The sequence below is a fragment of the Enhydra lutris genome, unplaced genomic scaffold (assembly GCF_002288905.1).
Source record: "Enhydra lutris kenyoni isolate GAN:26980312 unplaced genomic scaffold, ASM228890v2 scaffoldscaffold77, whole genome shotgun sequence".
Taxonomy (NCBI): domain Eukaryota; kingdom Metazoa; phylum Chordata; class Mammalia; order Carnivora; family Mustelidae; genus Enhydra; species Enhydra lutris.
The window spans coordinates 5,426,912-5,447,779 of NW_019154161.1; the positions used below are offsets into that span (position 1 = coordinate 5,426,912).

At 54.2% G+C, this 20,868-nt stretch overlaps 2 protein-coding genes across 5 annotated transcripts; one reads left to right on the forward strand and one right to left on the reverse strand.

The window, feature by feature from the left end:
* On the reverse strand, positions 1 to 3,656 carry LOC111160552 (protein phosphatase, Mg2+/Mn2+ dependent 1N (putative)). Of its 3 annotated transcripts, none has more exons than XM_022523734.1 (5): positions 2,689 to 3,656; positions 1,763 to 1,880; positions 1,580 to 1,685; positions 1,428 to 1,488; positions 1 to 272 (listed from the first exon to the last, which is right to left on the reverse strand). In XM_022523734.1, exons 1-4 carry the CDS (start codon positions 3,604 to 3,606, stop codon positions 1,428 to 1,430), a joined length of 1,203 nt encoding a protein of 400 aa, XP_022379442.1. In that variant the 5' UTR covers positions 3,607 to 3,656; the 3' UTR covers positions 1 to 272. The 3 variants fall into 3 exon arrangements, with proteins under 3 accessions (XP_022379442.1, XP_022379444.1, XP_022379443.1); XM_022523736.1 differs by having other exon boundaries at positions 8 to 272; positions 1,432 to 1,488; XM_022523735.1 differs by having other exon boundaries at positions 8 to 269; positions 2,689 to 3,606.
* A 1,323-nt stretch (positions 3,657 to 4,979) lies between these two features.
* LOC111160551 (reticulon 2) lies at positions 4,980 to 12,959 on the forward strand. Of its 2 annotated transcripts, XM_022523731.1 has the most exons (10): positions 4,980 to 5,073; positions 6,768 to 6,812; positions 6,931 to 7,401; positions 7,508 to 7,768; positions 10,126 to 10,333; positions 10,678 to 10,816; positions 10,956 to 11,025; positions 11,163 to 11,209; positions 12,157 to 12,215; positions 12,460 to 12,959. In XM_022523731.1, the coding sequence occupies exons 1-10, from the start codon at positions 5,040 to 5,042 to the stop codon at positions 12,539 to 12,541; spliced, it is 1,416 nt and encodes a 471-aa protein (XP_022379439.1). In that variant the 5' UTR covers positions 4,980 to 5,039; the 3' UTR covers positions 12,542 to 12,959. The 2 variants fall into 2 exon arrangements, with proteins under 2 accessions (XP_022379439.1, XP_022379440.1); XM_022523732.1 differs by lacking the exons at positions 4,980 to 5,073; positions 6,768 to 6,812; positions 6,931 to 7,401; positions 7,508 to 7,768 and adding an exon at positions 8,359 to 8,438.
* Positions 12,960 to 20,868: the final 7,909 nt, after the last annotated feature.

The following is a 20,868-nucleotide window of genomic DNA, read 5'->3' on the forward strand; positions in this document are numbered from 1 at the left end:
TTCAGTTCAGAGGGTGGTTGGAATTTCCCCTCTCTTAAGACTTTCTGTGAGAGGGAAGTAGGAGAAGGGGAAATAAGCATTCTGGGGTTCCTCCCTCCGTTTGTCTTCCTTCCGCTGGTCTGTGTAGCTGGGGAAGGAGAGTTTTCTTTCTTAGTTCCTTTGAGGCCCCGGCTGGGCAGAGGGTCCCCAAAGGGCAACAGCTGTCAGGCCTCCGAGTCCGAGGAAGAGTCCGAAAGGGTGCTAGTGGGTTTTCCTGCCCCATGTGGGCCCTTCTGGAACAAAGAAGGTGGGAAATGGCTACTAAGAACCTCCTCTTCGTTCTCAGTATCTGCTCCCCTCTATTCTGCAATCACCACTCCTATTTTCCTATCTCCCCATCTCCCAATCCATCAGGTTTGGGTGGAGTTGATCTCAGCCCCAAGCGCTAGGCATCCCCATCTGGCCCAGCCTGGCCAGTCAGAGACGGGGTGACTGGTAAGACAGGCGGTCCGGGGTGGTCAATGAGAACCAGCCGCAGAACCAGGGCTTCTGCTACTGGGAACCTGGTGAGCTCTCTTCGCTGGGGATGTTGGGCTCCTGGCACTTAGGAGGCTAGAGCTGCAACTCTCTGCTACCTCGTGCAGAGATCCTGCCTGCAAATGATGTCAGAGATGAGAAAGTAAAACTAAGAGGTGGTTCCTGATGACATTATCTGACAACTGGAGTAGTCGTGCCTTCAGTCCTTGAAGTCTTCAATTACATGACCCAGTAAGTTCCCTGTTTCGCCTTCCCAGGTGGAATTGGGTTTCTGTCAATTGCAAATCAAATAATCTTGACAAACACCTCCACTGCTGCTGAGGAATTATCATCAATCACTCCCAGATGGGGGCTATTTACCTGAACTCCCTTTTCTACCTTGCAAAGGACTGGGGGCTTGAGCCCTGGCTTCCTCCCTCCCATTTCCTCCCTGACTCCCATCCCCTGCCTTAGTTTCTGTGGCTCTACCCACCACCTCTTCCCAAAGCTCCAAGCTCTCTCTGAGCCCAGTTCGCCACTTATCTCATCCAAGACCCAGACCATCCTCAGAGATGTCCCCGGATGGTCTCTGTAGCACATTCAGGGTTTGGGATTAGTTGTAAACATTCCTGGAATTTCTCTGCCTTATTTATGGATGGAAGCGGTGGTGCTTGGGATGATGGGGCTTTACAGAGTAATGCAGGGGACACATTTCTCAAGAAGAGGAGCAGTCTCTTCTCTGCTTCTGCTTTCCTCCCTCCCCTGCGCCCATCATGTCTAGCACAATGCTTTAGGGCTAGGAGTGAGAATTTATTAATATATCAGGCAAGTCCCTTGTCTAATCTGGCCTTGAATTTCCCCAACACTAAAAGAAGTAGGAGGGCTGGGTTACAGGCTTCCAAGAGCAATATTCAGGAACATGGGGTCCTTACCTACCAGCGGCGTCCTGAGGCTTGGCGGAGCTGAGAATAAGCTTCAGCAATGACCGTGGCCCTGGAGAGCAGAGAGAAGCTCTTAGGAGGGGACCCTCCTTCTACCACCTCTCCCCCCATCCCACCTCCCAGCCCCCCCCCCCCCCACTCACTTGCAGTACAGCCCTCCCCCAGGAGGTAAGTCTGGGATGTCCTCTGAGGCTAGAGTCCAGAAAACCGTGTTCAGGCTGGGGGGCTCCTGAGCAGAAGAACACAGCTCTGAGAGGGAGGCAGGATTACGGGGGTGTCCTTGCCCGCTGACCACCCCTCCCGCTAGGCTCCTGGAGCCTGCTCACCGGCGACCCTGCGGCCCAGGGCTGCGTCCAGCGCCAGCTCCTTCCTGATCGCCTCCTCACAAGGCCTTGGGGCCCCAGGAAAGCAGACCAGGATGCAGGTCATGTTGTCCCGGCTGCCCTGGAGAAAGTGGAGAAAAGGGAGCCTGGTGGGACACAGCTGAATGCCCCAGCATGGGGCTCCCTGTCCTTGGAATTGGAGCTTCCCAACAATCTCAGCGTTCTAGCGCCCTCCTCCCGTCTGATTAGGCCCATTTCTCTCAAGTCTCACCCATCTGCCAGTCTAAACCAAGTCCTCGGACCAGGACCAGACACCTAGACCACGCCCCCCTCACTGTCCTAGCCTCACTCTATCATGGAACCCTGCCCCTTCGCTGAAGCTCCTCCCACTCCGCCACCCTGTTGCTTTTCCTTCTGGCACTAATCATACCTCAGGACCCACTCCTAAAACCCAGGGCAGCCCCGTTCCAAAAGGCCTCGCCCTTTCTGTTAAGTCCCTCCCTCTTAACCTATCCAGCACCACAGGGCTCTCCCACCTCGCTTCAAGACAGCCCTCAGGGGGCGCCTGGGTGGCTCAGTGGGTTAAAGCCTCTGCCTTCGGCTCAGGTCATGATCTCAGGGTCCTGGGATCGAGCCCCGCATCGGGCTCTCCGCTCAGCGGGGAGCCTGCTTCCCCCTCTCTCTCTGCCTGCCTCTCTGCCTACTTGTGATCTCTGTCTGTCCAATAAATAAATAAAATCTTAAAAAAAAAAAAGACAGCCCTCAGTGTCCGCCCCCTCCATATTTTGGCCCTGCCTACTCCGGCAGGCCACGCCCTATGGTGGACCCTTACCCGTCCTCTAGTTTGAGGAAGCCTCTCCCTCAAAATCCTTTTTCCCTAGATCCTTTAAATTCTTCCCCTCAGTGACTCCAAGCCCCGCCCCCAGGACCTTGCACAGACACGTGTCCAATAGCTGCGCGCAGAGAAGCTCCGGGGCCAGGCCTAAGCAGAGGCGCGACGCCACCAGTCCCGCCAGGGCAGCGCCAGACATCGCGTCCCACACGCCGTCAGAGGCCAATAGCACGAACTCGTCCTCAGCCTGGCGAGCCAGGGCGGTCACCTCAGGCTCCGCGGAAACGCGCTGCAACTCAGGGGGCCTTCCCGGAGCCTCTTTGTAAGCAAAGTCGCCCAGCGCTCGGGATATTGCCAGAGAGCCTTCGAGGCGCCGGCGGTAGATGGTGCCTCCCGCGTTATGGATGCGCTCCCGTTCCCGGGGCCGGAGGGGCCGATGGTCCTCGGTGCTGAAGGCCATGGCGCCGGCGCGACTCAGCATCGCTCGGGAGTCACCGCAGTGCGCCAGGTACAGAAAACGCGGGGAGACTAGCAACGCCAAGGCGGTGGAGCCCCCCGGCTCGCCCCGAGGCCAGAGCGCACGCAGCCGTGCGTCTGCGCTCAGGAAGGCTTGGCGTAGCGCCCCGCGCACTCCCTCGGGTTCGCCAGGCGCCGGGCCCAGTGCCTCGAGCACGTGGTCCGGCAAGTGGCGCGCGCCGAAGAGGGCAGCTCGCGCCCCGCCGTGGCCGTCGAGGACCGCAAAGAATGCCCAGCCTGGCGGTAGCCCGGGCAGCGCGAGCCAAACGCAGTGCGCATCCTCCATGTGCGCGCGCCAGCCTTGCACAGCACTCGCCCCGAAGCTCAGGCCGCAAGAGGCGGCCGCACCCCCGTGCGGCCGCTGGACGCATCGCGGCGCGTCCAGGAGCGACTGAGGCCGGTGGTGAGTCCCGTGCCCCTCCTCCTCTTCCTCTTCTGACTCCTGTTTTTTAGAGGCTGGCCAGAGGAGACGCTCCAGCAGGCGGGCGAAGGCAGCCATCCTTCAGCCCTGGGATCAGGAAGCCTCCACCCTCTGCACCTGGACCCCACCCCCCCACTCCATTAATCCCCTCCACGTTGAGATTTTAAACCACCTAAATCTCCTTCCTGTGCCCTTGACCTGGACTCAAGTCGAGTTACTAGAAGAGACTGGACTCCTGGGTGTCCTCTCTCTTGCACCTTCAAAGTGATGTTTGGGATCTGGGTCACAGGAAAATAATAGTAGTAAACAGCACTTACCATGTGCTACCACTATTTACATAATCTCTGATTTAACGAAAAGGAAACTGAGTCATAAAAGAAGTAAACAATGTGGCAGGAAAACGAACTCTAGAATTCATGCTCTCTCCACTCTTAGCTTTGGGTCCCAGCTTTGGTCCCTCTAAGATCCTCCTACCTCAGTGGTCCCGCCCCCAGTTTCAAAATCTTTAAGTCCTTTATTTATTCTGTTCGAACTCTGCACTTCTGGGTCTTGCCCCGGGACTTAAGTTGCGTCTGTCCCAGGTCCTACCCATCCATTCAAGCACACAGCCTCAGACGCTACTAATTTCCGCAGTTTTAGCTCCTCCTCTTAACTACAGTCCCAGTCCCCACATTCTGGAGAGCCTGGCCCCCTCTCGGTAGGTTACGTCTACCTTCTGGGTACCCTCCCCAGCCTGTAATTTCCTATTTTTTTCTAGGCCCTGCCTCTACCTTCTTGGTCTTTGACGTCGCCTAACTACCTGCATAATTCTAAATTAACTTAAGCCCCACTCATATCTGAGCCCCTCCCCTTGTCTCAAACTTTCTGAGTAGTTTCACCTGCCCGCTATCCCACTCACTCTGAGGATCTCAGCTCCGACCGTACCTCGGAGCGGTAGTCTTTACACCTTCTCCTGAATGCCTCCCCTGGTTCCACCCCAACCCACTCTGAGATCCTCGCCCTTATTCTAGGCGCCTTCAACCATTCTCCCCCGGAGCCCCTTCCCCTGCTCTACCCTAGGCTCCTCCTCTCTTCCGCTAGGGGCCGCGCCTCCTTCCATCAGGCCCCGCCCTTCAAACCTCCTTCCGCGCCTTTTCCTCCCAGTAGTATAGCCTTGCTCCGCCCCTTTCGTAGAAAAGCCACGCCCCCTCCCTTTTCCCTCTGTGTTTACCCGCGGCCCCCCCCCCACCGCCCTTAGGTTCCGCCCCGCTGGTCCACTGGCCCCGCCCCCGGCCCGGCGCTGCAGTGCTTTCCCAGCCGCGGCCCCGCCCGCCCCCGCCGAGCGGAGCAGAGGGCGGCGGCGGCCGCGGCTGCTGCTGCTGTTGCTGCTGCTGCTGGAGCGGCCCGGGAGGAGGAGGCGACGAGGATGGCGGCGGCGTCGTGGGCGCGGCGGAGATGAGCGCCGGCGGCCCCAGGCCCAGGGCGGCGTGGCCGGAGTGGGCGGGGGTCCCGATGCAGGCCGAAGGAGGGCCATGGGGCAGGTCCTGCCGGTCTTCGCCCACTGCAGTGAGTAGGGGGAGGCTCAGGCCTGGTGTGGGGCCCAGAGGCCCGGGTGGGCTCCTTCCCAGTAACCCCTCCGTGCAGGGTCGCGGGAGAATTGGGATGAGGGAGGAGGCAAAAGAGACAAAGGAAGCTCTCCCCTCCCCCCCGCAGTCTAGCGGCGATGGGGGCGACTTGACCCGGAGGACCTGAGTGAGTCAAGACGGAGGTGGAGTGCACTGAGATAGCTAACGGGGGTCGCGCCTGACTCTGGGATATGGCGCCGGACCCCACCCAGAGATGAGTACGGTCTCCGGGAGCTGTCCCTTCGCCCTGGTGCTGGCCGCGGCCAGCGGTGGTGGTGGGGGGGGGGGGTTGAATGGAGGGGTAGAAACAGGATAGAGAAGAGGGATTTAACCACCAGCCTCCATCATCCATCTTCGCATCCCACCTTCGTTTTCTGCCCAGACTCAGGCTGCCCCGACCTCGCCCAAATTGTCCAACATCCTGCCCCTTGGAAACAGCCATCCCTGGGTTGGGGCCAGGACTCCTGGGTCCTTACTGAGCTTTACCACTAGTAGTAACCCTGTAAGACACCCATTCTACCCTGGGCCTCCGATTCCCCAGCTGCCAAAACGAGGTGGGGGGCGGGAAGGGCATCTGATTTCAGTTTCCAAACAGTATTGAGCATCTCATGTAGGCAGAAGCCCCAAGCTAGCTCTGAGGGGCTAAGTTCCACAGTTGAAAATACCTTATCTGATCCTCGTGATCTCTGAGACCAGGGCTCTAACAGTCCTCGTCTAACATTTTCTGTCTCACACCCCTGTGGTTTCCGCAGCTAAGAATTTCAGCACTCTCAGGTCTGGCCACTTGCATGTCCTAGGAGTCCAGATGCCAAAATTCTAAGCATTTGTTATTTCAGCATTAAGCGTTATCATCCCAACATTCTAAAATCTTGTCCTTACCTGGGCTTGCAAAGGAAAGCCATACCTGATCCTTAACACCACCACCTCCCTGCCCTCCTCTCCCACCCTTCTCCCTCCCAGTCACTCTGTTCCAGTCATTTCTTCTCACCTCTCTGTTGCTCAGATTTGCCAGGGATAGTGCCTGCCTCAGGGCCTTTGCACTAGGCTTTTTACTCTGCCTGGAAGACTCTTTCCTAGACATCTGTATGGCTCCCTCCTTTCATTCAAGGCTCTATTCAAATGTAATCTTACCAAAGAAGTCTTCCTGACCACCCTATCTGAAAATAGCACCCTCTCACTTTCTCTTCCCTCACCGTGCTCTATTTTCCCCCACACACTTAGCACCCAGCATCATATATGTGTGTGTTGTCTTTCTCGCCAGGAGAGTGTAAGCCCCAGGAGGGCAGGGATTTTGTCTGTTTTGTTCACATTTGTATTCTCAGTCTAAAACAGTGCTTGGTACAAAGTAGGTGTTCAATAAATGGTTTTTGAAAGAGTGAACTAATAGAAACCTCCTAAAATTCCTAATTTGAAAACTCCTGAGATTAAGATTCCTTGATTTGAATTTATAAGGCTGAGCTTCTGGTAGCACTATAGTAAGGTTTTACAGTCTGTATGTAGAATGTTCTAAAGGTCCTGTGATTCAAATATTCTAAGATTCCTTAATTCGGACCATCCAAGTTTCCAGGACTGGCACACTTCTGTGATTCCGACAGTCTAAGCTTCTAAGAATCTTCGATTCTTTCCCTCTCGCAGAAGAAGCTCCGTCTACAGCGTCCTCTACCCCTGACTCCACAGAAGGTAAGGGTGGGGGAATGTGAGAGCGGGACTTAAAGGGGCTCACAGCTGGGAAGGGGAGTGAAGAGAGTGGGTCGGGGTCCCGCTTAGAGTAGCTCATACCCTCCTTTGCTCACTGCAGGAGGGAATGAAGACTCAGATTTTCGGGAGCTTCACACAGCCCGAGAATTCTCAGAGGACGACGAAGAGGAGACCACGTCGCAGGACTGGGGCACCCCCCGGGAGCTGACCTTCTCCTACATCGCCTTTGACGGTGTGGTGGGCTCTGGAGCGCGCCGGGATTCAGCTGCACGCCGCCCCCGGCCCCAGGGCCGCTCAGTCTCAGAACCGCGAGACCCACTCCCTCAGCCCGGCCTGGGCGACAGCTTGGAGAGCATCCCCAGCCTGAGCCAATCCCCGGAACCTGGGCGCCGCGGTGATCCCGACACTGCCCCTCCGGCCGAACGCCCCCTGGAGGACCTAGGGCTCCAGCTGGACCAGCTGGGCTGGGCAGCCCGGGGAGCGGGGTCCGGAGAAGACTCTGCCACCAGTAGCTCTACCCCACTAGAGGACGAGGAGCCTGACGGGCCAGAGGCTGGAGAGGCTGGGAAAGGTGAGATGTCAGAAGGTGCTGGGACCAAAGCCACAAGGGGTGGGTGGTCTCTTCTCAGGGCACCTCCAAGGTGAAAGCTCACAGCGTTCTCTTTCTAACGCGCCAGAACTGGACCTACAACTTGGACTCCCTCAGTCCTCACCGCCGCCGGAAGTCTTGACTCCGCAGCCCAGCCCTGGCTCTGGAACCCCCCAGGCCGGTACCCCGTCCCCACCGCGATCCCGGGATTCGAACTCTTGGCCTGATGAGCCCTCGCTGGACCAGAAGGAGGAAGAGCCGTGGGGGCATCTGGAGCGGGAGCCAATCACGGGGCAGTGCCTCGATAGCACGGACCAATCAGAATTCACATTGGAACCACTCCTTCTAGGTACAGTGCCTGAGCGAAGGTACTCCCTTGGACTATAGTTAAGGTGGGAGGGTTGGAATTTAAAGGGACCAACCTTGTGAAGGAAGTGAGAGTGGAGAAGAGGAGGTATTGCTATTGGCTAGATATAAGCTCCGCCCTTCAAAAATATTTTCCCGTTTTCTAAGGTTGCCATTGGCTCTTTATGTAGTTCTCCCTCCCACTTGAGCTGTGAGTCCGCCTTTGAGCATTGGGATTGGCCGACGGCTAGAAAAAAACAATCCCTCTTTTGGAGTGCTCCTCCTAGAGGCTGATTTTGGACAGGACAAACCCCTGAAAAAATAAGGCTGTCTTGTGGTTATGGCCATGGGACATTTGCAAGTAAACTCTATGCCTTTTTAAAACGCTATCCTTCCCTGCGTCCATTGGCCAGTTGCAAATAGAGCCCGCCTTCCTCTAAAATACGCTTACCCTCCGCCGTTGTGATTGTAGACATCATAGCTTTTGGGTGTTTACAAAGAGAGCCACCCCTTTTTGGAGCTGTCCCCACCTCTCTGGAGAGCCATTGGCTGGGTACAGAGGGACCCCGCCCCCTACTCCCTCCCTCCGGGTTCCACTGAAGTGGGCAAAATCCCCGAGAAGTAGCAGTGTCCTGTCCTCAGCCTCTCACTTGGAGCAGAGATGGGGAGTAAAGGTGGGCTTGCGGAGCGGGCCGGTGGGACCGGGGTTGGGGGATGGAGCAAATGGGTCCAGATTTTCTCTCATCTCCCTCAAATCGGCGGGTATGTTTCCTATTGGTCCCCGATTCCCCAGAGCTGCAGGCTGAAGCTGGGGGGTTGTGGGGGTGTCTAGAGAGGGAGTGGAGTGAGCGTGGGGTCCCCTCTCCCCCGAGCCGAGGCTTTGGGGCCCAAGAGCATGGAGGGCCCCCTCCCCCAGTCTCAGGCCCAGGCGGCGCTGTCACTCAGGACCCGGACAAGCCAACACAGCTGCGGGCCAGGCACCCCCCCCTCCCCCCAGCGTGCCTAAACTTAGCCCCCGCCTCAGGCGACCCGGCCCCTCCCCCTCCCACTGGCACAGGCCTTGGGGAGGCTACAAGGGAGGGCCCTGCGTGGCAGGTAGGGGGAGGCCTGCCCTAGTTAGAGGTGGATGGGATGGTGTGTGTTAGAACAATACAGAAGTGGGGGAAGTCAGATCCTGAGGAGGACCCGTCAGGACGGGTCAGAATTTGAGCAGAGTGGGGGTGTGTGTGTGGAGGGTCTGGAAGGATATTGGGCTCCCAGCTCAGGGCTGAGAGGGGATCACATTATTGTCAAGGCTGTTAACGTTTAGATGGCAAAATGAAACATGGGAGGGGCACCCAGCTGGCTCAGGGGGTAGAGCCTGCGACTCTTGATCTCCACTCTTGATCCTGGGTCCTGAGTTCAAGCTCCACATTGGGCACAGAGCCCATTTATGGGGGAAAAAAAAAGAAGAAGAAACATTGGAGTCCAGAGGTCAGGGCTCAGGTTGGGCTTGTGAGGTGAATTTAGCATCTCAGAAAGGGGTCAGAAATTTGAATCAGGGCTTAGAAAGGAGGATGTTGTTATTAATACATGTAGGACTCAGAAAAGAGCGTGTGGGTGGGAGTATCAAGAAGATACCACTTTACACTTGTTAAGTTGGCAAAAAAAGAAAAAGAACAATAACACCCATTGCTGGGCAGGATGCTGGGAAAAGATCATGCTCAAGTTGCTCATGGAAATGAAGATTGTTAACAGTTTTGTTAGTAAACAATCTGTTAGTATTTATGATGTTCAGAAACACAGAACTAGTCCACCCAGCGATTTCTCTCTGGGATTCTATCTCTGAAATAGACTCTCTCTGCAGGAAGATAAGAATATCTGTAGAGGGCTGGTGCTTGCAACACTGTTGAGGAATGGGGGTTAAGAAACCAAGTGAATGACCCAGCAATAGATAAATGTTGAATGAAATGAACGATGGCACAGCCACATGACAGAATATTGTGGAACCCTTATAAAGAATGAATCAAGAGCTCTTCCAACTGCCAAGGAGGGACTTCTAGGAGGGAAAAGAGTGGGTTGTGCGTGAGGCAGAAAAGTGTATAGATGATTCCATTTTTCATAAGTAATGACCAAAAATTGTATCCACACATGATATACAGGCAGGACTTGCTAGACGGTTAACTTGGGTTTTCTAGGAGAAGAGAGGAAGCAGCTGGGAAGAAAACAAGATAATCAGAAATCGGGAAATTGAGTTCAGGGGCAGGCCAGGTGTGTCCAGAGGTCAAGGTTCAGCCCTGAGACAGGAAGTGGGAGGTCAAGAGATCAGCCAGGCCAGGTGCAAAGCCCAGCCTGAGCGCCCGACCCCCTCTCCTTCCACAGTGGCGGACCTGCTGTACTGGAAGGACACAAGGACGTCAGGAGTGGTCTTCACTGGCCTCATGGTCTCCCTGCTCTGCCTCCTGCACTTTAGCATCGTGTCCGTGACCGCCCACGTGGCCCTGTTGCTGCTCTGTGGCACCATCTCTCTCAGGGTTTACCGAAAAGTGCTGCAGGCTGTGCACCGAGGGGACGGTGCCAACCCTTTCCAGTGAGAACCCCTGGCCCCTGACCTTGACCTCTGTCTGGACCTCTGTGTTGACCAAAGGGGTGGTCTGACCCTTGACCTCCAGTCAGGCACGGCTCATGCTGACCCTGACCCTTCCTGTTCTTATTTCTGTCTAACCTGACTCTGACCCTGACTTTCCAGCCCTAACCTCTGATCCTAACTTCTTAACCTTAATCCTTGATCCCATCTCTTGCCCCTGGCCTTGGCTGTAGCCCACTACATCTGGCCATCTCCTCAAAACCCTATTTCTTGCCCTTGTCCCAGCCACACCCCTCAGCCTGGGCTGGTCCACAATTGAGGTTTCTGACACCCCTTTGTCCTCCCAGGGCCTATCTGGATGTGGACCTGACCCTGACTCGGGAGCAGATGGAACGTTTGTCCCAGCAGATTGCCTCCCGAGTGGTCTCTATGGCCATCCAGCTGCGGCATTTCTTCCTGGTAGAAGACCTCGTGGATTCCCTCAAGGTGCCCCTAAAACCCCCACTCCCTCCTGGGTTCACCTTGCTGCACCTGGGGGGTAGGGAAGGCCATTGCTGGGGAAGTTCACAGGCCTGGGGAGGGCCCTGTAGACTCTGCTGACCCTGACCCTGACCCTCACCCCCAGCTGGCCCTTCTCTTCTACATCTTGACCTTCGTGGGTGCCGTCTTCAATGGTTTGACTCTTCTCATTCTGGGTGAGCTGGGAAGGCTGTGGGGGGCAGGGTGGGGAGGTGGGTCATTGGGGTTTGGTGGGAGACAGGGTTCTAGATGGAACTGTTAATCCCTTGGGAGGACCCTGACACACCCCTCCCCCCCATTTCTGTGCCTACAGGAGTGATCTGTTTATTCACTGTCCCCTTGCTGTATCGGCAACACCAGGTGGGTGTGACAGGCTCTCAGTTGGCAGTGTCCTGGCCAAACATGGGTGGTCTGCCTAACCCGCTTCCCCACCCCCCAGCCAGTGTCCTACTGACAGATGTCCAAGCCAGAGACAGGAGGATCAACCAGTATTTCCCCCTCTGGAAGAGTAAGGTCTGATTGACAGATGTCCCAGTCAGGCACAGGTGTGTCCCAGGTGGTCTGCTGTGGATCTTACTCAGTGCAGCTAAAGTCTAACGAATATGTCAGCAGCCAGAGAGAAGTGTTTTGATCGGTGTCCCCTGTGCAGAGCCAGGATCCAACTGACATGCCCCAACCCAAGGCAGGTGCTCTAACTGATGCTTTCACCCTGAAACTGCCAAGGATGGTCAACACTGAGTGGGGCGGCTGTTGCCCAGAACACGGAGAGAACCAAGGCCAAGTGACATATATCCCACCCAGAGACTGGCAGATGGACTGACGTTCCCTTCTCCCGCACAGCTGAGACCCAAACAATACACATGCTTACCAGAGAGAGTACGAACTCCCTTGTGTGCTGGAAGCCCCAAGACTCTCAGAGTTGGTCACACTGTGAATTAAACTCGTGTTTAAGTCAATCCACGCAGGGACTTGACAACCAACACCAATGGCCCACACTCTCACCTGACTCACACACAGACACACGCACGTACAACTCCCTCGAAGATTCATCGTCATGCTCAGGAAACAGAACTTACTGGCAAAGTCCTGTGTGTCTGCCTGACGTCATTCCCCACACAGAACTTGGCCCAATGTACTGACACTTCAGCTTGAAGTTCCAAGACTATTTTATCAGGCTTAGAGTTGAAGGTGGAGTAATGGATCGCTCTCCCCAATTTCTCATTTGGTGTGTGGGGGGGGTAGGAAGCAGCCTCCTGAATGAATCAGGGAGAAGAACTCCTCCAGTCTCTCCTTCTTGGTCTCCCCAGGCCCAGATGGACCAGTATGTGGGACTGGTGACCAATCAGTTGAGCCACATCAAAGCTAAGTAAGGGCATGGGATGGAGATGGATGGGATGGGGACCGGGGAAGCTCAGGAACTTTTTTCCCAGATATTACCTGTCTCTAAATCTCTTGGGGAGGGCAGGGGCTGGGTTTGGCCACTCAGGTCCTCCACCCTGCCCCCTGCCCCCTGCCCCCTGCCCCCCACCCCCGTCCAGATTTCCCCTTAGTTCTCTGATCCCTCCAGGTCATTTGCCCTCCTCTGTGACTCCCACTTGTTTCTCCCCCAGGATCCGAGCTAAGATCCCAGGGTCCGGAGCCCTCGCCTCGGCAGCAGCCGCAGTCTCTGGAGCCAAAGCCAAAGCCGAATGAAAGGGGTGTCTCTGCCTTCAGGACGCCTGCCCCCATCCCCCGCAGCCCTCTGCCCAATTCCGTCTCCCTTCTATCCCCACCCTCCCTCCGCCTCCACCCCCGCCCGAGCCATTTCCCCGGCGGGTGTCTGGATCACCCGCATCAGGGAGTTTGTGGGAATTGCCTGAGCGGCCAGGACTACATCTCCCGAGAGGCTCTGCTCTAGGAGTCCCGGAAAGGCGAAGCACCTTGGCTGTGGCGCCTGCTGGGACTTGTAGTTGCCTAGATAGGGCACCCGCCCTGCACTTCCGTGACCCCGCCGCTGGAGGCGCCGTGAGAGATTGGTGTCTCCTGGACGCCACTAGCCCCAAAGCCAGGGCTTTGCATGGGGCCCAGGGGAGGCCTGAGCTTGGATTTACACTGTAATAAAGACTCCTGTGGAAAACCCAAGGCCTCTTGTGCTTCCAGCCTCCTCCAGCTTTCACTTTTCTGCACCAACAAGCACCTAAGTGCTATTCCAGGAGGAACCTTCCCCATCTATCCAGAAGGAGCTCCCTCGTAATCTGTCTATATTATGAAATGATTGAGGGGAAGAGGCCAAGTGACCTTTCGTCCCAGGGCTAGCCAAGCCTTTGACAGCTGTTTTCCGTTCCTGTGCCCAAAGCAGACATCACTAGTCGATCCCCACACTCTGCCCACACGGCAGCCCTCTCACTGGAGCCCCAGATCCGTGCCCAGGTGCTTTCTGGACGGCTCCCTCCACAAACACATCCAAACCTTTATTTGTCCTATCTCATTTCCAGCTCAGGGATGTCCGCTCTGCCACTTTGTCATCAGGCTAGAGACCTCGGTGTGGGTGGCCCTGGATTCCTATTTCCTCAGCCCCAACATCTAGTAAGTCAGGAGATGATGCCTATCCTCTCTCTCAAATGTCTCTCATCCCACCACTTCTCTCTATCCATTTACCATGGGACCGAATAAAGGGCCTCGTGGCCTTTCTGGGCCTCAGGTTCCAAAACCTAGGAAGAAAGGTGGCAGGAGACTGGGTTCTTTTTTTTTTAAGATTTTATTTTTATTTATTTATTTATTTGACAGAGATCACAAGTAGGCAGAGAGGAAGGTAAAGAGAGAGGGGGAAGCAGAGTCCCCGCCGAGCACAGAGCCTGTCACGGGGCTTGGCCCTAGGACCCCAAGATCATGACCCAAGCCAAAGGCAGAGGCCCTAACCCACTGAGCCACCCAGGCCCCCCCCCTTTTTTAACATTTTATTTATTTACTTGACAGCACAAGCAGGGGGAGCAGTAGGCAGAGGGAGAGGGAGAAGCAGGCTCCCCGCTGAGCAGGGGGCCCAATGAGGGACTCAATCCCAGGACCCTGGGATCATGACCTGAGCAGACGCTCAACCGACTGAGCCACCCAGGCACCCAGGAGACTGGGTTCTAATGACCCACAGAACTGGATTTGAATCCCGGCTTCACTACCTCTTGGCTGTGTGACTTTGAACAAGTGACTTCACCTCTCAAGGCCTCAGTTTCCTCAAATGGAAAACTGTTACCATAACCGGATAGATGTGGAAAGCCCTTGGCAAAGGGCCTGGCATATACTAAATGCCCCGTAAACAGAACCTGCTTGTGAGCTATGACATTGTTTCCCAAATCTCGGTCATCCGCTCACGACCCTCAGGATCTTTCTGACCCTCGTTCTGCTTTTCTTCTAATATTTCCCTTTAAATTGGTTAATTAAAAATAAAACAAATGTCTTTTAAAAAGAAATGTTACTTCACCACCAAGGAAGTCAGTATCACTTGCCAGGAATAGAAGGTAACAGTAAAAATAAACACAAAACTATTAACATTTAAACTGTTTGTTCATGCATCACCTAAAATCATCACACTTGCCTCTAGCGACGCATGTCACATTTTAGGAGACAGATAATGATGTTGTAGGACTAGTAGTTACAGCCCGTCTCTGTGTGTGTAGGGGTTGCCTAGCAGCAGCTATGGAACAAAAAAGAAAAAAGAAAAAAAAAAGCTCTTAAGGGGGCTTCTCTTGGATCTAGATCTGCTAAGCAGGGACTATGCTTTCAATTTCCAAATTAAAAAATAGCGAAATTTCCAAAAGATGCTTTTATTCACACTTTCCATAAGATAGTGTTGCTTTGTAACGTAGAATGGAGGGGGACACCTGGCGCGCTCAGGGGAGTGTTCCACGCCTCATCTTAGGATTCTGAGTTTGAGCCCCACACTGGGAGTTGAGATTACATCAAAGTAAAATTAAACAAACAAACAAACAAAAAACTATTAAAAAAAAGAAAAAGATGGAGGAAGAGGGACTGGTTGAAATTATGGGGCCAAGAATGGCTAAAGCCCCTAAGTCCGTCCTTGGCTTCTAGTGAGCCCACCCTCACTAGAAGCTGGAAACAGTCTGGAGTTTGAAACAGCCTTTATTGAGTGCCTCCCCACACTTTTATATCCATCTGCTCACTGTGATTCCTCTAGTGAAATCAGATGTACAAATCTTGTTTTCCAGATGGGGACCCTGGGACTCAGAGAAGGATAATGTAATAATCTTATATTCACCCTACAAACTTACCAAGCATGTGCTAAGTTCTCAAGCACTCTTTAGGCAGTAGGGACTCAGAAATAAGCCAAAACAAAGTCCATAGTTTCATGGACGTGATAAGTCCAGTGGGAGCAGACAGAGAATAAGAAAACAGACGTAGTACATGGCGGGTGGTGCTCAGAGGGAGGGTGAGAAGCCCATCAGGGAAAGGGGATGGAGTAAGAGGACTTGTCACTTTATCAGGGAAGACTTCACCAGGTGGTGGTATTTGAGCAGAGGCCAGAGTGAAAGAGGCAGTGAGTCAGTGAACGCGTGGGGGAAAGGAGTTTCAGGCAGGGGGATCAGCAAACACAATGGCTCTGAGAAAGAAGCACTCCTGATCCTGGTGTGTGCAGCAGGAGCTCTGTATGGCAGAAGCCAAGTAAATGAGCAAAGCAAACTAGGAGATGGTGTCAGAAGAGGGAAAGGAGCTAGCATACAGGGATTTTTTTTTTTTTTTAAAGAAAGATTTTATTTATTTGACAGAGTGAGAGAGCGCACGAGCAGGGGTTGCTGCAGGCAGAGGGAGAGCGAGAAGTAGGCTCCCTGCTCAGCGGAGATCCCAGTACCATGGAATCATAAAAAGGCTGACACTTAACCAACTGAGCCACCCAGGTATCCCAGTATACGGATTTTGTAGGGCTGTGGTGAGAACTTTGACTTTTACTCTGAGATGGGAGCCCTGGGTGGGTTTCATGTGGTCTGGAACGATAGCGTTGTCAAAGGATCCCTGACTTAGGTTAGAGAAGGGTCAACTTTTTTTGAAATGACAGGATGGCACAGGTTTTATTCCCCCAGGTGGATAGGCTGCGTGAACTGGGGTACGGTACGAGCCGTTTCTAAGCGTCGGTTTCCTTGGCCATAAAACACAGGCAGAAACTGATGATCCCTAGTGTCTTAAGCTCAATGGGGACAGAATTTCTGTCATGCCGCTGCCTAGAACAGTGCCTGGGCTTTAGTAGGCGCTCAAATATTTGAATGAACCTAGGACTCGGGAGGTCGTTGAAGTTCCAAAAAGGAACAGCAGGTGTCGCGCCAGCCCCATAACCGCCTACCCGGAATCTCCGGGACTGGGCTAAATCAAACTCTAGCAGGAACTAGCTCACTCGAACTCGGATTTTTTTCAGAGAAGGGGCTTCTGAAAGCCGACTTATGACTTTCTTCTCTTAAAAAACAAACTTCTCACCTGGAAAAAAACGGTTTCGGACACTTTTACATCTAGAAGCGAGGGAGCCCCGTCCTCGAACGCCGCTTCCCAGCATGCGCGGCGCTATGCAAATGAAGGCGGTTTCCAAAGAGAGGATGATTCATGCCCATGCAAGAAAAAGGTAACATTTTGGAAGGATATATGTCGTAGTTGGGGAGAATTTATAGATATCGGAGTCAACAATATCACACACTCCCAAGTTATGTGACCATAACTGTAAAAAGATAACAGTTTTTGAGTTTTATATAGCTGTGTGGGAGGGAGTTTCTCTCGCCCGGATGATCCTCAGTGGTCTGGGGTGCAGGCTTCAAACCTGTAGCTGTCTAGCGACAGAGTGGTTCAATTCCACCTTTCGGGCGGTACCACCTTACCTTTTTCATATTCCCGTGAGACTGGACATTAGATCAGGTTGTTAGGGAGAAGTTTCCTCCTGCTGGCGCCTATCATCGTTGTAATCACAGATCAATCTCCGCCCCGCGGGTCTCATTTCCCACGTGGAGTATCACTTATACTGGGAGTATCAGATGATTCCAAAAGATGATGAAAGTCATCCTGGATCTCTCCCCTTCGCTTGCTTATTCTCCCATTCAATCATGTGCTCACTCACGTATTTAATCACGCATACACTTATTCATGGGTCAGATACTCTATTCATTCATTCATTCATTCATTCATTCATTCATTCACGCATTCATTCAACAAGTATTTGCTAGGTGCCAGGGGCTGGGAATACAATGTTGATCACAGCCCCCCCCCCCTGGCCTCATGGTGTTCTCAGTCCAGGGGAGGAGATAAACATTCAATAATCATTAATTACATATTTAGTGAACAACTGCAAAGATGATAACTACTGGGAAGGCAAGTATCGAACTTAGAGGCCATCTAATAGGGAGACCTGAGCCCAGGTCGGATGTCAGGGTTACATGTGGGCAGACACTTGAAGGATGAGAGGGGATGAACCAACAGAAAAGGGGAATATTCCAGGCCGGGGATCAAAGTGGCCCCAATAAGAGCAGTAAGGATAGTGATGACTGCACCTTCTTCGCTCTGCACTCGGCATGGGCATGCATGAGCTCCCTGATTCCTCATAGCCCCATTCTGCAGCTGAGAAAACTGAGGTTCACAGAGATGAAGCTTCTTGTCCAAGGTCACCCAGCTTTGGTAGGCTCTCAGACTCCTGGCCCAAGCTATTTACTACTTACTGCCCTGTGCTGTCTTTCTGAAACTAGCTTTTCACTAAGTCCTCTCTGTTCTGCCTCCTACTATCTTTTCAATTCCCATCCTCCTCTCTGATTTCATAGCCCTCCCCTGTTCCAGGCTTCCTCACCCTAGATCAGTGTCCCCACCCTAGAACTTCCCTGGCCTCCTGCCCCAGTCTTGCCCCTTTCTCTGCCAGCTACCCTCAACTTAGTGGTTAAAGCTGTCTTTCTAAAGCACAAGCCTGCCCCTACCTTTCTTGCACTCAAACCTGCTATGGCTCCCCAGTGCCCAAAAGAGATGATCTAAATTTTTAGTCTGGAATTTAAGCCTGCAGAATCTGGTCCTTGCTGAACAATTTCTCCATACCTTTTTCTCTGTGAACCTCTAGCTCCCTTACTATATCAAGCCCTCTCCCCACCAACTTCTTTGTGCTCACTGCATCATTTTCTATCCCCTTCTATGTCCTCTGTGTAGCCTCCAGGACTCAGCTCAGCAGTCCCTCCTCAAGGAAGTCTTTCCTTGTCTCCCTGACCAGGTTACATGCCCCCACTGGGCTCATGGATTCCCCCAACTCTGTGCCCTTGAGATCATCCCCGACAGATCTGAGTCCCTCTCTGTACTGTGAGCCCTAGGAGGGGAGGGCCTGGAGATGTCTCAGTCCATGCCGTGTCCCCAACACTGCCCAGCACTGGGGTGGGCACACAGTAGGTACCGAGGAAATGTTTCCTATTGATTAATAAATTAAATGAGACAGTATCTTTGGTTCAGCCCATTTTAGGTGGACCCCTATAAGTTCATAACCCAGAAAATATGATTGTCTGAAAAGCAAAAGGAAATTCATCTTCAGTGTAAAGTGGTCCATGTTTTTGTGTCTCATAAAACCCCAAGGACTGATAGGCGCTGTCTGAGCTTTGGTCCTGTGGGATGTGTGCTTCAAATTTCTCGATCTGTTCCACCTTCACTCAGGTCATCCCCAGCCCACAGGGTCTGGGTGAGTTCCTCTGTTGTCAAGAAACTCCAAAAAACACCCTTTGGCATTTCAGGACCTCTCGCCCACTGTTCTGCCTCATCCCCTCAGAGAGGAGGCAGACCCTGTAGGAAGTCCTCTGACTCCCTACCCTCCTCTGTCCTGTTGTCCTGCTGTAGACTGATTCACAGGTGGGAGTCTCACAATGTGTTGTGTGCGGGCGAAGCCCCCTCATCCGGAACAGCCCCTACAGCTTGGCAGACTCATATTTAAGAGCTTTTTATTGGCGACAGTGCAGAACCACGGCGGGAGGGTAGTGGCCCAGTGCCAGCCAGCCCCAGCCCCCCAGGGTCAGGTGCAAAATACAAAAAGAGAATCACAATACAGCATGGGGCGAGGGGTTGGGATTCAGCAAGTTGTGGTCCAGCAGGGGCAGGCCCCCCCCGCTCACAGTCTCACATTCACACCCAGAATCCTTAAAAGATACAGACTGTAGAAGTCTATGATTCCTCAGGCTTCACTCTCAAAAATAAAATCTCACGTCCCCAACAAAGCCAGAGTCAGGAGACAGCTGGAGGACCGGGGACAGTCAGCAAACAGACCCCAAAAGACCAGGAGAAAACAGGGAGAGAAAAGACGGCCAGAGACTGCCCCGAACCACCTAAGGGGCCGAGACAATCAGGAGAGACAGCCAGAGACAGCCAGAGGAAAGGGATCCTGAAACAGGCTGACTCGAAGTTTCCCGAAGCAGTGTTTCCGAGTCAACGGGGCGCTGCTTTGGGGGCCAACGTGACGTAGGCCGACGTTGCAGAAGCGCTCACACACTCACGCGCACACACGCACGCACACACCCATATATAATATATTTATTTATACATAATAGATATAAGTGCCTTTCGGAAACCAGGAAAGGGATAAATAGCCACGGGGCGGGGGGGGGGGGGGGGGGGGGGGGGCGCGGGACAGGGCACGTGGAATGTTTCCCATGCAGCACAGAAGGCGGCGTGGCCCACCCGAAGTTAGAAAAGTATCAATCCGCCTCAGGAGAGAATTCTCGAGAGGTGAAGCACAAGGACAGGCGGGGCGGGGGAGCCCGAACCCAGAATCAGGGCTTGGGGGGGCCTGGGGCAGGGAAGCTGGGACCGCGGGAGTCCAGCCCCTTCGAGTTTGCCAGTCCGAAAATACTGGGGCTTGGGGGGGCCAAAGCCTCGGCCTTTAAGTCTTCTCCCGAAAAAATACTGGGGGTCCCCTGGCAACCTCCCATTGTTCCCTTTCTAGAAAGGATGTAGGGGTGCCACGGGAGGGAGAAGTTGGCGTCCTAGGCCGGGGTAAGGGGACAGGCCTTAAAGAAAAAGGCCAGGGATTGGGGCTGGGGGTCCTGAGGACAGAGGCCACGCGGATGGAAAACTGTCACCCCCACTCTCGATCCTGTCACCCCTGGAGTCTAACTCACTGTTGAGGGGAGGAAGGAGGCAGCTGGGGCGAGGGGAGACCAAGGAAAGGATTTGAGGCGGGAAGGGGGCACAATCCGCTCCCCACCAAGGGTTCTGTTCCATCGGGCTCCCCCCGCCCCCCACCCCCCACCCCCAATCCCGCCAACTCGGTTCACAGTATAAAGCACTCCAGCAGGACGGGCGTCACAGCGCCCCCTGCTGCCTGAATCAGAGAGGCCCAGCAAGGAAGGCCGGGAGGGAAGGCTGAGCCAGGCTGGGGAGGCTTGGGGTAACACTGTAATCAGAAAAGGAGGGCTGGGGGCCGAATTGGAATTGGGGGGGGGGGGAATCCTTAGGAGGCCAAGAATTCAGATCAGAGCCACTTCTGCCGGGAGGGGGAAGGCTGGACAGCCAGGGAGCGAGGTTCACATTTCAGACTAAGTCGGTGGGAGGGAAGGAGATTATCATAAGGGGCATCAACTTCCCTTAAAGGGAGGCTCAATTCCGAGGAGGATCTAACCACGTGGAAATGTTGGATAAATAAGCTAGGGTCGGGGGAGCAGGGAGAACCAGCCTGGTCACCCCCTGAAGGGTGGGTGTGGGAGGCGGTGGGGCAGTGGTCTGTGGCATTTCCTTGTCGGGCCTCTCTGGAGCAGAGTTCAGCCCACCCCGCAGCCCACCACCAGCACCCCTTTCCCTCCGCCCAAAGCGAGGCGCCCCCCCCAAACCCCCCCCCCATCCCCAGAGGTTGGGTTGAGGAGAAAGGGCCAACAGGCAGCTGGGGGCGGGGGTTAATTCCCTCCCCGCCCCCTGCCCCCAAAGTCACCAGCTTCCTGGCCTCCCTGGGCCACAGAAACAAGAGGCAGCACAAAACACAAGGAGGTCCTCCTGTCGGATGACAGTGATCGCAGAGAGTCAGACAGGAGAGGCAGGAAGGCCAC